The sequence below is a fragment of the Salmo salar genome, chromosome ssa17 (assembly GCF_905237065.1).
Source record: "Salmo salar chromosome ssa17, Ssal_v3.1, whole genome shotgun sequence".
NCBI classification, from domain to species: Eukaryota; Metazoa; Chordata; class Actinopteri; order Salmoniformes; family Salmonidae; genus Salmo; species Salmo salar.
This window is the reverse complement of record NC_059458.1, coordinates 51,941,438-51,959,065: the sequence shown is the minus strand read 5'-3', so window position 1 is coordinate 51,959,065 and position 17,628 is coordinate 51,941,438. Positions and strand designations below refer to the sequence as shown.

Genomic DNA, 17,628 nt, shown 5'->3' with positions numbered 1-17,628 from the left:
TAGCGAAAAAACATCAAAGCGTAGAGAGATAGATCCCTGTTTTAGATGTGAGGCCGTTGGGCATTGGAAGAATGAGTGTAGAGTGGAATGGAACCTGCTGGATTCGGAGGAAATGCTGCCATGCAAGCGTTTGCCTCTTTTTCAAAAGAGCAGCAACAAATCCTCCTGAAAGTAGCGGGACAGGAAAATTTCACATAGAGGTGTATGGCCTCGGTACGATCAATAGTGGTTCATAGAGATTACAGTTTATATGTGAAGGAAGACAAATGAGACCACGTTTAACACAACTTTTTAATAGATGCCAGGGATAAAATATAACAGATTCCTTATGAAATTTGCCACAGGAAGAGGTATGCCAGGGGACTGGATTCATAGAGGTAACAAATAAAAATGATCTGGCCAAATACTCCTGGCAACTCAGAAAACCTTATGAGATTAAAAACCCCCCGAGACATTTTATGTCGTTTTATTATGAAAGAGATTTACATTTTATGTCGTCTTATTCTGAAATAGATTTCTAGAATGGACGAAAGGGTGGAGGGGTCACGAGGAATTAGCATAGGGGTTACCAAACCTAAAATTAACTTTACATTCTTTTAGTTCATGAACATGGTGGTGCGGTGGTTATGGAGAATCATGTGGAAAAGAGACCAGTGAATGGTTGGATTCGGTGGCGAGATAAAGTCAACGTGTCGAAGGGTAGTACATGCTAAATAAAAGGACACGTAAACGTTGGGGTGGATTAAAACAAACATTTAATGATTGGAGTAAGGACAGTGGGTTTACCATTATCATGTTTGGTTTATAAATTAATACTTTTGGATTGCTGATTAAGATGTAGCATAGTGAATGATTACGAAATGAACAATTTCTTTTCCAGGCGAGGGGGTTTCATTATCTCTCGTTGGAATGTTCCCCGAGACTGTGGTCTTGGGGAGAGCAGTTAGTGATATTCGGCAGTTTTAAGTATAAAAGTATCTGGATTAGGCAATAAACGGAGTTATACACAGATAAGTAAACCTACGGTTTACCACACACACCAGCACGCACACACAACTTACCGGTTATGAATATGCGTTAGTGGTGTTGATACTGTGGGATGTATTTTTTGGGGCCTTTTCAATTTGGTTTTAAATTGGGTATGCAGAATGATGGAGAATGTTTGAAAGGTTTTTATATGGTTTCTGTTTTTTTAATTTAGTAGTGATGATTATATTTAGGTTATGTAGAAAGAAAATGGAAAGGAAATATTTAATGGTGTCGAATGCCCTCTATCCTGACTTTCTGGTTAGACCTGATCAATCTCACTAGAAATGATCGAAACAGGTGGGATTTAATTATAAAATGATTGAGAAACACCAGTCTCTATTCTATTTTACCATTGCTTTATGGGATACCATTATTTCCTTGTGGAGTTATCAAGAGCGGTAATTCTAAAATGATTGGTTAATCAAATTTGTTTATTTTTTATTTAACATGCAGTGTTGTTTGTTTTTTAATCACAATATGAAAGAAGGTCTACACACTGCGAACAATTTAGACTAAGAATGCATTGAGATACCGATCTTTCATTACCATGCCACTCGCAACAGGAAAACAAGGACAAATGGGAGTTGTAATGAGAAGAGTTATTACCGGCAATAAAAGGTCCCGTTTATAAATGTACATTCTAACCGTGATGATGTGTGCCAGGTTGAGAAGCTTGAATTCGAGTGAAAGACTCAAAGTAAAGCACTGTCATTCTAAATTTGGGTTGGATAATTTATAAAATGTTTTAGTTATGATTCGGATACAGCGAGAGAGAGTTGCTTTCAAACTGTGAGGGGTAGGTGCACTTCTCAAATGTATTGGGCCTAGGGAGGTTCTAGAAATCTTGTCTTTAAGTGTCCTCCGAGAGGGAGGTTATTAGAGAACTCACTGGATGATAGTTTGGTTCAACCATGAAGGTTTTTGGTTTTACCATGTCATCAGAATTTTTATGTTAAATCGCATCATTACATATAGATTGCTGGATAATAAAAAAGGTACAATTGATTGCATACAAGGCTCATAGTCTGTGTCTTGCATTAACACCCAAGGATGAAAATGAAGTAGACGGGCGTGGAGACCAGCATCACATGGGCATACAACGTAACCGATGGACGGTTCTGTCCCCAGTCTTAGTCGCATCAAGGGTGATGTGAAATGATTAAACATGCATTTTCTCTTTTCCCTGTTTAAGTCAATATGTGTTTAGGTTTCGTGGAACATAAGAGTGATTGATCATTGTTCCAGAGGAGGGACTGACGTATATTGACTAATTGATTTGATAATTTTTTGTATATTTATAACTTTAGAAGTGCATTAAGAGTAGTGACTATTTGAGTTAGATAGAATGATATATGTTAGGTTGGATATTCTTCCAACGTCATTGATCTCTTTCCCATTTATAACAGCCAAACAGCCAGCGAACACTAGACAGATTCCATGCAGTAGTTATTCTCACGGCAGTCGCTGTAGGGACAGTAATTGAAGGAGGCTATAGTAACAGCATGGAATTGGACTACGGTCCAAATTGGGGATTTTGAGGTATGCGTCATGGGCAGTGTTAGTAGTAGCAGGGGTTACTTTAGTAGCATTGTTGGGAGAGTCTATGTTGTCAGGAAATGACCCATGCGTTGCAGTGTCCACACAGTACTCCTTCCTTACAGCACCTGCAGCAGTAAAGATCGTCACGTCTCTCCTCGGTGGGTTCACACTTCTCACATGAAGTGAGATCCAACTGCATAAGTGGTGAGCTTGAATACACCATGACAGAGGAAGCAGAGCTAAAGAGAGAGAGAAAGACTAGATTCCATTGTAGACAATTAGATGGGTTGGGTCTGGAAGCTACTTTAACCACCATAGTTTATTGGTTAATGCATCATATGAAAAGGATAGATGTTGGGGCAATTGTACACTGGACACAATTCTGGAGGCATTGATGTGAAAGCATATGCAGTGCTAAGTAACCTCAAGAGTAGTAGCGTTGATTAGGCCTACGCACTTGCCTATCAGGTGATGTGCCTATCAGGTGGCAATGGAGGAGATGGGGAACAAAGTGAAAATGACATGGCACCTCTCAGAGCCTGTGGCCGGAAAGGGGAAGACTGGGTGAAAGCCTGAAGAGGCTTTTTAGGGCTTTCATTTTTGCCAAACTCAGCCAAACTCCTGGAGGCATAGAGTCAGGCGAAAAGAGAGTGGGAATTGTCATGTTATCAGATTTGGGTTTTCATACATATATAATTATGCATAGATTACCACATTGTTAATACTGTTATGTTTTGTGTTTCTCCTTGCTTTTCAAGTCTTGTGCTATCACTCTCTTAGGAACCAGAAGGAGGAAGTTGAGATGGAAGGAGTCAACAGCTCCAACGGACGTTATTATCAGTGTTCTATGAGAAATGGAAATAAGAGTGTGCTTGGTGTGATCATAGAACAGAGGCCATAAGTCTCTGGGTTTGTATATGTTACTGTGACTGTTAGGCATGTTTATTATTTATTTTTGGGTTCATGTTTATTATTATTGTTTGTCCATTTATAAGTAATTTCCAAGTTTATGTAATGTTGAACAGTATGGAGTTAAATGTTCAGAACGGGTGACTGATGGATTCCGGGTTCTAACTCCTAAACTTGAAATAGGGTTAATTATAAGGTATTCTATTGAAATATTGAGTGCTATGGTTTAGAGGGTCTACACCAGAAGTTAACGGTTATCTGTAGGAGGAAGGTATATGGTGGGTGCAATTAAGCTTGGAATGTACTGAGTGTAGGGAAAACAATCATATGTGGCAGGCATTGATGACGGGAGAGAGTCATGGATTAGTGATGATGGAGGTCGAGGTCAGGTCACGTTAAGGGAGAAGGAAAAGTTTATTGCCCGTATCACTTAGTTTCCTGCCTAGCAATAAAGATGTTATGTTTAGCGAGAAGGAGAAGTGGGGTACATATACCACCACTATAGTAATCATGTCTTTGTCTGTTCAGCTGTTCTATCCTTTGGGAATAATAAACTTGGTTTAAGTTTTTATAGTGTCCGTCAAGTTCTTACTCTGATAATTAGAACCTAACACCATCTATCAATGCATCATAAAAAATGTTTAATTCTCATTAAGATATTTGGGTAATAATGGATCACTAAAGCTTTCAAGTTTCAATGTCTGTATTACACCACATGATCCCAAGGCTTGAATATAGGTCAAATGGTGTTATTAATAACTCATCTTGATATGGAATTAACCTGGAATTAAAGCACATCAAAACGAGATTATTGCAGAGGTACCGACAGAGACAAAGCAGGAAAACATTGACCAATTTCAATAGTTCCATTTTGTCTACAAATGAAACCTGGGAGTTTGAAACGAAACGGAGCACCAGTTTGTGGCCTCCCATCAGACAAACATTGATCCTGAATTACAAACGCAGCTCTTTTTTTGGTTGCCTGGTGGGAATGGATGACTGTCATCATAAGGTTTTATTGTGGTTATTTATCTCATGGCCGTTCGCCTGCGGTCCGGGGCAACCTTCTCCAAGCTATCGGTTTGTGTTGTCTATAATAGTTTTTGCTCCAGATAAAATACTTGTGTTGGCAACCGTAGCAACAATAAAAGTGCCGGGAGATAGGATCAATGTTGATTTATGGAGATGCAGTAAAAACACAAAGCATCTGAGGACTATTGGAAAGCTCAGGCAGCCACAAAGTGAACTTTTCATGAACTACTGTACCTTGCAGACTTTCAGATGCGAGTCACGGATTTAAAGCCCTAGATTTCACCTAAAACCATGATCTACTACTTTATCTTAAGGGTTTTATCAAGTTTTCCATAGCATCCCTAGCAAGTGTCCTCCACTAAAATAAAGAGATATGTCATATTCAACATGAGAAAAAGTTGACATCGTTTTCATTTTCACCCTGTTTGCAATGCCACCTGAACACCTACTGATGCATATATTGTGGTAGCTGAGAGAAGAGTGTTGACGCAATTCCACTGGACCCTGTTAACCTCTATGGGCTAGGTGGGACGCCTGCGTCCCCCCCGTGGTGCACTCCATCAACAGCAGGTGCATTTCAAGAGCGGCAAATTTGAATCCAAATAAATGTCAAAATTCAAATTTTTCAAACATACAACTATTTTACACCCTTTGAAAGATAAACATCTCCTTAATCTAACCACGTTTTACGATTTCAAAAAGGTTTTACGGCGAAAGCATAAATTTAGAGTATGTTAGGACAGTACATTTACAAGAGTTGTGTGTAATGTTTTGTCAATTCAAAGACAGGGTCACCAAAACCATAAAACCAGCTAAAATGATGCACTAACCTTTTACAATCTCCATCAGATGACACTCCTAGGACATTATGTTAGACAATGCATGCATTTTTAGTTCTATCAAGTTCATATTTATATCCAAAAACAGCGTTTTACTATGGCATTGTTGTTGAGGAAATCGTTTCCCTCCAATAACCGGCAGTCAAGTCAGCATCACAAATTAAATAATTAAAATTAGAAAACATTGGTAAAATATTATATTGTCATTTAAAGAATTATAGATTTACATCTCTTGAACGCAATCAACTTGCCAGATTTAAAAATAACCTTACTGGGAAATCACACTTTGCAATAATCTGAGCACTGCGCCCAGAAAAATACGCGTTGCGATACAGACTAGTCGTCATGTTGGGGAGATCTAAAATCGAAAATACTATGTAAATAATCCATTACCTTTGATTCTCTTCATCAGATGTCACTTCCAGGTATCACAGGTCCATAACGAATGTAGTTTTGTTCAAAAAAGCTCATCATTTATGTCCAAAAATCTCCGTCTTGTTAGCACATGATCTAAGCCCGCCGGACTTCACTTCATGAACGAGGGGAAAAAATATATTTACGTTCGTTCAAACATGTCAAACGTTGTATAGCATAAATCATTAGGGCCTTTTTTAACCAGAACATGAATAATATTCAAGGTGGACGAATACATACTCTTTTATAACGTATTGGAACGAGGGTACCCAACATGAACTCGCGCGCCAGGTGTCTAATGGGCCATCATCGTTCCATGGCTCTTGTTCGGTCAGATCTCCCTCCAGAAGACTCAAAACACTTTGTAAAGGCTGGTGACATCTAGTGGAAGCAATAGGAAGTGCCAAAATATTCCTCAGCCCCTGTGTTTTTCAATGGCATAGGTTTAAAGGTAATACAACACATCAGGTATCCACTTCCTGTCAGAAAATGTCTCAGGGTTTTGCCTGCCAAATGAGTTCTGTTATACTCACAGACACCATTCAAACAGTTTTATAAACTTTAGAGTGTTTTCTATCCATATATAATAAGTATATGCATATTCTAGTTACTGGGTAGGATTAGTAACCAGATTAAATCGGGTACATTTTTTTATCCAGCCGTGCAAATACTGCCCCCTAGCCCTAACAGGTTAAAGTGTCTGCAAAATTACTATCAGAAAGTAATGTGGTAATGGAGGCCCATTCAAACACTTCTGGAGCTTTAAGTTTCCCCTACAACGCCAGCCAAGTGCATGGAATAGAATGGAGACAGAGGGTTCACAGAGAACTGACATCTGTAGTAGCAATACACGGCCATCAATTCATCCACACATTAAACTGAAGAGAGAAAACTAGCATGCCTAAATGCACATTCGTTCACATTGTCTTTAACAAATAGGGAGGAGGGGGAAGAAATCGGCACCATGATACAGACACATTGCCAAAGCAGCAGCCAAATATTTGGCATTTAAAGGCTTTTACGAGTTGTACTTCTCTCACAGGGGTATTGCTCAATAGTTAAAAGGTTGAGCTGCTGCTATTCTCCACTCTTACGCCACCTTTGATTTGGTAGCCTGGTCTCAGATGTGTTTGTGCTGTCTTGCCAACTCATATGGTTATTGTCAATCTGGCAAGGCACGTCTACTGTACTGATTTACAGTGATATAAAGACATCATGATAAAAAAGAGAAGATCCTCAAGGGACAAATTTCACCAAGTGTGTAGGTCTACATGAAAAGGGCCATGCTACTACCACAAAGCTCAATCTTTGATGGTGCACTGCTCACTCTATACTGAGTAAACAAGTTAATCCCCATGTGTTTGAAATGGAACGACTACTACAGAATAAGGCCATGTATGTGCCACTTGAACAGATCTGTATTGTGGTGGCAGACCATATAGATGTTATTGAATGGTCAGAGGTAACCCAGGGAGCAATGCTCAGCACAGGTACAGATTCTCTCAGAGTTTTCCAATAGGTTATCATCTAGCGCCACCTGCTGTTCATAACTCAGTGTTACTCTACACAGAGACGCAGTGAACGTGGAGAAACACATCAGCGCTCAAGTAGGTTGTGATCTTGTGGCGAGTGGACTACAGTGCCTCAGTGTGGCCAAAAATGAAACACCTCAGTTTTCATATGGTAATATCCCAATGCTGTTTATATCAAACAATATGCATAAAAACACTTTTTTAAGACCTATATTTATTACAGCCTTTTACCAACCATTGCCACACATCACCAACAATAAAGAGAAGACGTCATGGTTGATACATGTATGTTTGGATTCACTCAAGTTCTCACTGACAGCTGACCGCTTGTACTTGAAAACACGCACTTAGTATGTTCACTTATAGACCTAAACTTAAAATGGATAAGGTGCCTGGGCAAACGGATATGAACACAAAGGTCCACTACACTGTACATACAAGGGACGTCTGCTGTATCGTGTATAACTAGGTCAAGACCAACTTTAATTGGAGACGCTTAATCACATTTCTTTTAATATTGCATCCAGTGTGTTTGTTTTTGTTTTTATGTTTGGCCCATGTCTACACAGAAGACCTACGAAACATTCATACTATTTTGAAAAAGATGCTGTCAAACTGAATCTGAACATGCCTCGTCAACAAATGCACAGTTTTTTTCTTCAGTCTGGTTGCAACTCAGAAGCTAACCAGCTAATTAGCTACTAGCTATTTAGTCATTGTCAGCCACTGCTAGCGGCCTTTACCTTCCGCACGGACACCAGACGCTTTTAGCCTGGATAATACTTGCCAGCCTGCCAGTATCGGACTGTTTTCTCCACTACAACGCCGGATTCCTGCCGTAAACCCTGGACCATTACTCCTGATCATCACAGCTAGCTAGCTGCCACAGAGTGGCCCAGCCCCAAAGCTAGCTATGAGCCAGACCCACCTCCCGGCCTACTCAGTGATCACCCGGATACACAGCTGATGCCTCCCGGACTCTACCCAAACACGGCTAGAATCCACTACTCCACCGGATCCTTGCCGTAAGCTCTGGACCTTTGCATTGGATCATCGCTGCTAGCTAGCTGCTACCGAGTGGCTATAGTGGCTAATGCCTCTGCCCCGAAGCTAGCACCAGTTAGCCGCGAGCCAGGCGCATCTCCCGGCTGGCAAACTAAATTGCTACAACTACAATACCTCTTTCGTTATCTGGCCTGGACCCTTTGTCAACACAGCGCCCCGCCGTACCACCACGACTGGTCTGCCGACGGAACTATATCCGCTGTGCCCTCAACCGGCCTTTGCCGGACGTCGGAGCAGACGCTTCTACTAGCCTGCTAACTTTAAACGCTGTGTCTCCCGCATGCTAGCGTAGTAACGACTACCCAGCAGCTTCCCTGCTCCATCTATTGCTGTTCACTGGACCCTATGATCACTTGGCAACATAGCTGATGCCTGCTGGACTGTTCATTAATCACGGTACTCCATTTTGTTTATTTTTTGTTTATCTGTCGGCCACGAACTCAGGCCCTGTGTGTAGTTAACCAACCCTCTCTGCCCCCATTCATCGCCATTTTACCTGTTGTTGTTGTCTTAGCTGATTAGCTGTTGTTGTCTTACACGTTGTTATCTTAGCTAGCTCTCCCAATCAACACCTGTGATTGCTTTATGCCTCGCTTTATGACTCTCTCAAATGTCAATATGCCTTGTATACTGTTGTCAAGGATAGTTATCATTGTTTTAGTTTACTGCGGAGCCCCTAGTCCCACTCAACATGCCTCAGATACCTCCTTTGTCCCATCTCCCACACATGCGGTGACCTCACCCAGCATAACTAGCGCGTCCAGAGATACAACCTCTCTTATCATCATTCAGTGCCTGGGTTCACCTCCACTGTACCCGCACCCCACCATACCCGTCTGTACATTATGCCCTGAATCTATTCTACCATGCCCAGAAATCTGCTCCTTTTATTCTCTGTCCCCAACGCACTAGACGACCAGTTTTGATAGCCTTTAGCCGTACCCTCATCCTACTCCTCCTCTGTTACTCGGGTGATGCGGAGGTTAACCCAGGCCCTGCGTGTCCCCAGGCACTCTCATTTGTTGACTTCTGTAACTGAAAAAGCCTTGGTTTCATGCATGTTAACATCAGGAACCTCCTCCCTAAGTTTGTTTTACTCACTGCTTTAGCACACTCCGCCAACCCTGATGTCCTAGCCGTGTCTGAATCCTGGCTTAGGAAGGCCACCAAAAATTCTGAGATTTCCATACCCATTTTCCATCAAGATAGAACTGACAAAGGGGGAGGATTTGCAATCTACTCCAGAGATAGACCTGGAAAGTATGACAGAACTTTGCAGGCTATGCCCAAAAGGTTCAAGCTTCTAATTAAAAAAATTAATATCTCCAGAAATAAGTTTCTCACTGTTGCCGCCTGTTATAGACCCCCATCAGCTCCCAGCAGTGCCCTGGACATTATGTGAATTGATTGCCCCCCATCTTTCTTCAGAGTTCATTCTGTTAGGTGACCTAAACTGGGATATGCTAACACCCTGGCAGGCCTACAATCTAAGCTAGATGCCCTCAATCTCACACAAATCATCAAGGAACCCACCAGGTACAACCCTAAATCCGTAAACATGGGCACCCTCATAGATATTACCCTGACCAACTTGCCCTCCAAATACACCTCTGCTGTTTTCAATCAGGATCTCAGCAATCACTGCCTCATTGCCTGCATCCGCTATGGGTCCGCGGTCAAACGAGCACCCCTCATCACTGTCAAACGCTCCCTAAAACAGTTCTGCGAGCAGGCCTTTCTATCGACCTGGCCCGGGTATCCTGGAAGGATATTGACCTCATCCCGTCAGTCGAGGATACCTGGTCTTTCTTTAAATGTAATTTCCTCACCATTATAAATAACCATGCCCCTTTCAAAAAATGATGAACTAAGATCAGATACAGCCCTTGGTTCACTCCAGACCTGACTGCCCTCGACCAGCACAAAAACATCCTGTGGCGGACTGCACTAGCATAGAATAGTCCCTTGCGAAATGCAACTTTTCAGGGATGTCAGGAATCAATACACGCAGTCAGTCAGGAAAGCAAAGACCAGCTTTTTCAAACAGAAATTTGCATCCGGTAGCTCTAACTCCAAAAAGTTGTGGGACACTGTAACGTCCATGGAGAATAAGAGCACCTCCTCCCAGCTGGCCAGTGCACTGAGGCTAGGTAACACTGTCACCACCGATAAATCCACGATAATCGAGAATTTAAATAAGCAATTCTCTACGGCTGGCCATGCTTTCCTCCTGGCTACCCCAACCCCGGCCAACAGCTCCGCACCCCCCGCAGCTACTTGCCCAAGCCTCCCCAGCTTCTCCTTCACCCAATCCAGATAGCAGATGTTCTAAAAGAGCTGCAAAACCTGGACCTGTACAAATCAGCTGGGCTAGACAATCTGGAACCTCTCTTTCCAAAATTATTCGCCGCCATTTTTGCAACCCCTATTACCAGTATGTTCAACCTCTCTTTCGTATCGTCCGAGATCCCCAAAGATTGGAAAGCTGCCGTGGTCATCCCCCTCTTCAAAGGGCATGACACTCTAGACCCAAACTGTTATAGACCTATATCCCTCCTGCCCTGCCTTTCTAAAGTCTTTGAAAGCCAAGTTAATAAACAGATCACTGACCATTTCGAATCCCACTGTACCTTCTCCGCTGTGCAATCCCGTTTCCGAGCTGGTCACGGGTGCACATCAGCCACGCTCAAGGTACTAAACAATATAACCGCCATCGATAAAAGACAGTACTGTGCAGCCATCTTCATCGACCTGGCCAAGGCTTTCGACTCTGTCAATCACCGTATTCTTATCGGCAGACTCAACAGCCTTTGTTTCTCAAATGACTGCCTCGCCTGGTTCACCAACTACTTCTCAGACAGAGTTCAGTGTGTCAAATCGGAGGGCCTGTTGTCCGGACCTCTGGCAGTCTCTATGGGAGTACCACAGGGTTCAATTCTCGGGCCGACTCTTTTCTCTGTATATATCAATGATGTCGCTCTTGCTGTTGGTGATTCCCTGATCCACCTCTACGCAGACGACACCATTCTGTATACATCTGGCCCTTCTTTGGACACTGTGTTAACTAACCTCCAAACAAGCTTCAATGCCATACAACACTCCTTCAGTGACCTCCAACTGCTCTTAACCTCTTGTCGTTCGCCTAGGATAGGGGGCGCTACAGCGATTTTTGAAAGAAATTCGTGCCCATTTTAAACGGCCTCCTACTCAAACTCAGAAGCTAGGATATGCATATAATTAATACTTGTGGATAGAAATCACCCTAAAGTTTCTAAAACTGTTTGAATGGTGTCTGTGAGTATAACAGAACTCATATGGCAGTCAAAACCCCGAGACCGATCGTAACAGGAAGTGGAATTCTGAATTGCGGACTCAACTTCATCTCATTGCCTATAAATCACACAGTGAGCAATGGTTCATTGAGCACTTCCTATTGCTTCCACTAGATGTCCCCAGTCTTTACAAAGTGGTTTGAGTCTCCTACTGTGAAAACTGACTGAATGACACGCTGTGGAACGTGGTCACATGGAGAGGGCCATCACCATTATGACGCCGGCGCCCCTGGCTACCCTCCCCTTTCGAAACGTTTTGAAAGACAATGCAATCTTCCCCCTTGAATCTTATTGGAGTGCTGGTTGAAAAAGGCCCTAAAGATTTATGTTATACAATGTTTGACATGTTTGAACGAACCTAAATGAAAAAAAAATGAATTTTTTCGAAAGAGGTGTCCCGCGCACGTCGTAACTTTTGGTGCAGCCTTCAGAACGCGCTAACAAGAACAAGCTATTGGAACATAAAGGATTAATTTTTTCGAACGAAAATACATTTGTTGTGGACCTGGGATACCTAGAAGTGCTTTCTGATGAAGATAATCAAAGGTAAGGGATTATTGACAATAGTATACAAGAGTAGATTTGATATGCGATTGTTCCAAGATGGCGCTGACCTGTAACGCTAGCCTATTTTTCTGAGTATCGCATCCCCTTTTATCGCAAAGTGTGATTACCCAGTAAAGTTATTTTTAAATCTGGCATTACAGGTGCTTTCAAGAGATATTCATCTATAAATCTTAGAATGACAATATTACATTTTAAAAATGTTTTCGAATAGTAATTTAGTAAATTGTAGCGCTGTTTCACCGGATGCATTTGAGGGAAAATAGTTAGTCAACGTTACGCGCCGATGTAAAATGCTGTTTTTATATATAAATATGAACTTTATCGAACAAAATAATGCATGTATTTTGTAACATGATGTCCTAGGAGTGTCATCTGATGAAGTTTGTCAAAGGTTAGTGCTGCATTTAGCTGTTTTTTGGTTATTTGTGATGCATGTGGTTGGTCGAAAATGGCTATGTGGCTACTTTTACGATATACTCCTCTAACATAATCTAATGTTTTGCTTTTGCTGTAAAGCCTTTTTGAAATCAGACAACGTGGTTCGATTCAGGAGAGGTGTATCTATAAAACGATATAACATAGTCCTATATTTTGAAAAAAAAAAAAAGCCCGACCAGGGGTTAAACGCTAGTAAAACCAAATGCATGCTTTTCAACCGATCGCTGCCCGCACCCGCCCGCCCAACCAGCATCACTACTCTGGACGGTTCTGACTTAGAATATGTGGACAACTACGAATACCTATGTGTCTGGCTAGACTGTAAACTCTCCTTCCAGACTCATTAAACATCTACAATCCAAAATGAAATCTAGAATCGGCTTCCTATTTCGCAACAAAGCCTCCTTCATTTACACCGCCAAACATACCCTCGTAAAACTGACTATCCTATCGATCCTCGACTTCGGCAACGTCATTTACAAAATAGCTTTCAACCCTCTACTCAGCAAACTGGATGTAGTCTATCACAGTGCCATCCGTTTTGTCACCAACGCCCCTTATACTACCCACCACTGCGACCTGTATGCGCTAGTCGGCGTGCCCTCGCTACATATTCATCGCCAGACCCACTGGCTCCAGGTCATCTATAAGTCTATGCTAGGTAAAGCTCCGCCTTATCTCAGCTCACTGGTCACGATAACAACACCCACCCGTAGCATGCGCTCCAGCAGGTATATTTTACTGGTCATCCCTAAAGCCAACACATCCTTTGGCCGCCTTTCCTTCCAGTTCTCTGCTGCCAATGACTGGAACGATTTGCAAAAATCGCTGAAGCTGGAGACTTATATTTCCCTCACTAACTTTAAACATCAGCTATCTGAGCAGCTAACCGATCACTGCAGCTGTACATAGCACATCTGTAAATAGCCCACCCAATCTACCTACCTCATCCCCATATTGTTTTTATTTACTTTTCTGCACACCAGTATTTCTACATGCACATCATCATCTGCTCATCTATCACTCCAGTGTTCATTTGCTAAATTGTAATTACTCCGCCCCTATGGCCTATTTATTGCCTTACCTCCTCACGTCATTTGCACAAACTGTATATAGACTTTATTTTTTTCTATTGTGTTATTGACTGTACGCTTGTTTATTTCATGTGTAACTCTGTGTTGTTGTTTGTGTCGCACTGCTTTGCTTTATTTTGGCCAGGTCGCAGTTGTAAATGAGAGCTTGTTCTCAACTAGCCTACCTGGTTAATTAAATAAAGGTGAAATTATTATTTATTTATTTTTAACTCAAACTACATGTCAGAAAAGCTCTATAATACATACTCAGTAACATGTGTCAAGGTCATCTGGCCATCTCCTACAAATAATTATACAGTGGGCAAAATGTCAAAAAACACTGCCGAGTTGCCATAGGCGGAGTGTACTGTATAAAGCTGCAGGGAGCTCCTTAGAGAAGTGAGAGTGATTGACTCAGGCTAGAGATTCTACAGTAGATACTGAAGGGCTTCTGCTGCACAGCTTAATTACAGCTACACAATAAGATGAAAGGGAATGAGACATTTTGGGATCCCAGATGGCCTTTAAAAGGAAAGAGAAAAAAAGTCCTGCACACAGACTTTTAACAGCATAGTCTGCTGGGACATGACTTAGTAATAATTCCAAGACCAGTCAGGCCTCCCTGTAGAATCTTAATGGAGAGCTAAGGGCAGCAGCCAAGTTCAGAGGGAGAGATATTCTAGTCAAACTTAACCCATAAGAGTCTAAGCCAGCGGAGGATGGTTCTACTAAGCTATACGGAATTGTTTTAAGAAGGTCATACCAAGGATCACTTTGCTATTTGGTTTCGATTTTAAGACCCCTTGAAGTATCCCAAAAAATACCCCAAAAGAATTGATGAAAAATATTTTTGGCCTATACAAACGCATTAAATAACAGATTCACTACTTGGAACAACAGATAGTCCCCCCCCAAAATAATCTAAAGGAAGTTTGTTCTGAAGTGTCTGTCCTATATCTGCTAGATATAAGAAAGATCAGGAAACATATTTGTATTTAACCTCTTTTTTTACCTTCAGATGAGTCTTTTGAGGCCTGTAGGCGTCCTAGAGCAAACAACCTGCATGTACACTACACACACACACACACACACACACTACCGGTATATACACTACCATTCAAAAGTCTGGGGTCACTTAGAAATGTCCTTGTTTTTGAAAGAAAAGCTCATTTTTTATGCATTAAAATAACATATAATTGACCAGAAATACAGTATAGACATTGTTAATGTTGTAAATGACTATTGTAGATAGAAACAGCTGATTTTTTATGGAATATCTACATAAGCGTTCGGAGGTCCATTATCAGCAACCATCACTTCTTTGTTCCAATGGCACATTGTGTTAGCTAAACCAAGTTTATCATTTTAAAAGGCTAATTGATCATTAGAAAACCTTTTTGCAATTATGTCAGCACAGCTGAAAACTGGCCTTCTTTAGACTAGTTGAGTATCTGGAGCATCAGCATTTGTGGGTTCGATTACAGGCTCAAAATGGCCAGAAACAAAGACCTTTCTTCTAACACTCATCAGTCTATTCTTGTTTTGAGAAATGATGGCTATTCCATACGAGAAATTGCCAAGAAACTTAAGATCTTGTACAATGCTGTGTACCACTCTCTCCACAGAAAGAGGAAAACTGGCTCTAACCAGAATAGAAAGATGAGTGGGAGGCCCCGGTGCACAACTGAGCAAGAGGACAAGTACATTAGAGTGTCTAGTTTGAGAAACAGACACCTCACAAGTCCTCAACTTGCAGCTTTATTAAATAGTACCCGCAAAACACCAGTCTCAACGTCAACAGTGAAGAGGTGACTCCGGGATGCTGGCCAGTTTTCAGCTGTGCTGACATAATTGCAAAAGGGTTTTCTAATGATCAATTAGCCTTTTAAAATTATACACTTGGATTAGCTAACACAACGTGCCATTGGAACACAGGAGTGATGGTTGCTGATAATGGGCCTCTGTACTCCTATGTAGATATTCCATTTAAAAAAAATCTGCAGTTTCCAGCAACAAAAGTCATTTACAACATTGACAATGTCTACTGTACACTGTATTTCTGATCAATTTGATGTTATTTTAATGGACAAAGAATGTGCTTTTCTTTCAAAAACAAGGACATTTCTAAGTGACCCCAAACTTTTGAACAGTAGTGTACATGTTCGTGAGAGTCCCACCTTTCCACCTTTTCCATATTAGTGTGTAGCCCAAACTGTTTGGAAGCTACAGATAGAAGGCAGATGGGCTGTACCGACTTCAGACAAGTCCCAAGACGCTTGTGGGGGTCGTAGAGCAAAATAACAATAGTTTTGTAGTCCAAACCGTTCGGACGCTACAGACGATTTTATGGGGGAAAAAATGATTTTCAGGATGCCTAACAATCTGACAAACACTGCTCTAGCGCTGACACCTTTCACCGCAGATGCGCAAGTGCGACATCGGCGGATGTGGTGGATTTAGACGCAACAAAACAGATATCGCTTAAACTTTATGGGGATGTTTTATTATGCTAATTCGATTTCCACGGAGGCACGGACATCAACTTCAGAGGTTTAAATAGACTGCCAATGCAATGCATGATTGTTACTCGCATCTAATTGGTGCCATCTCAGCTGTTCCCTTTCTGAACTGGTTTCGCTTTATTAGTATGACTAATGCTGCATACAAGAATATACTTTTTTCTGGTAAATTCCATGTGCTGTCCGAGTGGACAGAGGGTATGTGAAACCCTGTTTGAGCACAGTGCATTTAATCCAAATTCAAATAGGTTGTTTTTACTTGCTGTGATATCAAGTAATACTTGCAATATAGCCTAGGCTTGTGTAATATACTGATGCAGTGGTCACTTTCATGGGAGAGAAACATACCAGTCTGTGTGCAGATCGTCGATGACCAGTAGAATCTTGGGCTTCCGAATGACAGGTTTGGCGGGTGCTGCTGCGGCAGCTTCTGCCACCGCCGCTGAAGCCTTGGCTGCTGCTGCGGCGTTCTGTGCCAACTGGGCGGTCTTCACCACGCTGGAGAAGGAGCTGAGGAAACCCCCGGGGGGTCGGGGCCGAGCCTGAAGCCGGGGCCTGTGGTGGCAGGCTGGGGGGGCGTTCGCCTCTCAGTGGCTGGGGAGGCGGGATTGGAGGTGGAGGAGGGCGGGGTGGGGCGAGGCCCACTCTGCAGGTCCATCATGTAGCCGTTGGGGAGGTTGGCCACAAAGCTGCTGTCGGACAGACGCCTGCGTAGGTAGTTCATGGTGACTGGTGGGTCGATCGGTCAGGCCAGCTGGACTAGGGGTAGACAGTGAGATCCGAGAGAGAGACAAAGGAAGGGAGAGATAATAATAATAATAATAATGATACATTTGTAACAATAATAACAATAATTTGTGTTCCCTCTGGCACAATACAACACTCAAATGTTATATGCTACTGTAAATGTGAAAACCAACGCTTCTCATATAAAAAGGCATTTGGAACAGAAGGAGTATGGAGCAGTAGGCAGCATCATTGGTGCAGCATTGATGTCAGCTTAGCTCTCATAGGAACACACTGGGCTATAAAACGCAGCCAGCCAGCCACCAATCATTCATGAAGAAGGAAAGTAGGATTGCGCAACCCTGTTGGAACCACAGTGGCAGCCTCAGAAACATACATATAGATGAGCAATTGCCTTAGGCACAGGAGGCGGCAGGCTGAGGGAGGCAGGCGGGATTCACATTCACAAACCTAGTCAAACACACCTAATGCATTTTGAATCTGAATCGAAACAATGGCTTTGCATTTTGAACAGAGGTACTACTAATAGGCTCATGTTAAGGGGGTATTCTAGGAGGGATGGACTTGAGGGCCTTTATACAAGCCTACTAGGA

At 42.2% G+C, this 17,628-nt stretch overlaps 1 protein-coding gene across 1 annotated transcript in view; it reads right to left on the bottom strand.

The window, feature by feature from the left end:
* Window positions 1-17,047, bottom strand: part of LOC106576044 (synapsin-3) — a 137,846-nt gene extending 120,799 nt beyond the window's left edge. The window contains 2 exon segments of the mRNA XM_045699696.1: window positions 16,637-16,842; window positions 16,845-17,047. Of these exon segments, the coding sequence (XP_045555652.1) occupies window positions 16,637-16,842; window positions 16,845-17,012 (374 nt within the window). The 5' untranslated portion in view covers window positions 17,013-17,047.
* Window positions 17,048-17,628: the final 581 nt, after the last annotated feature.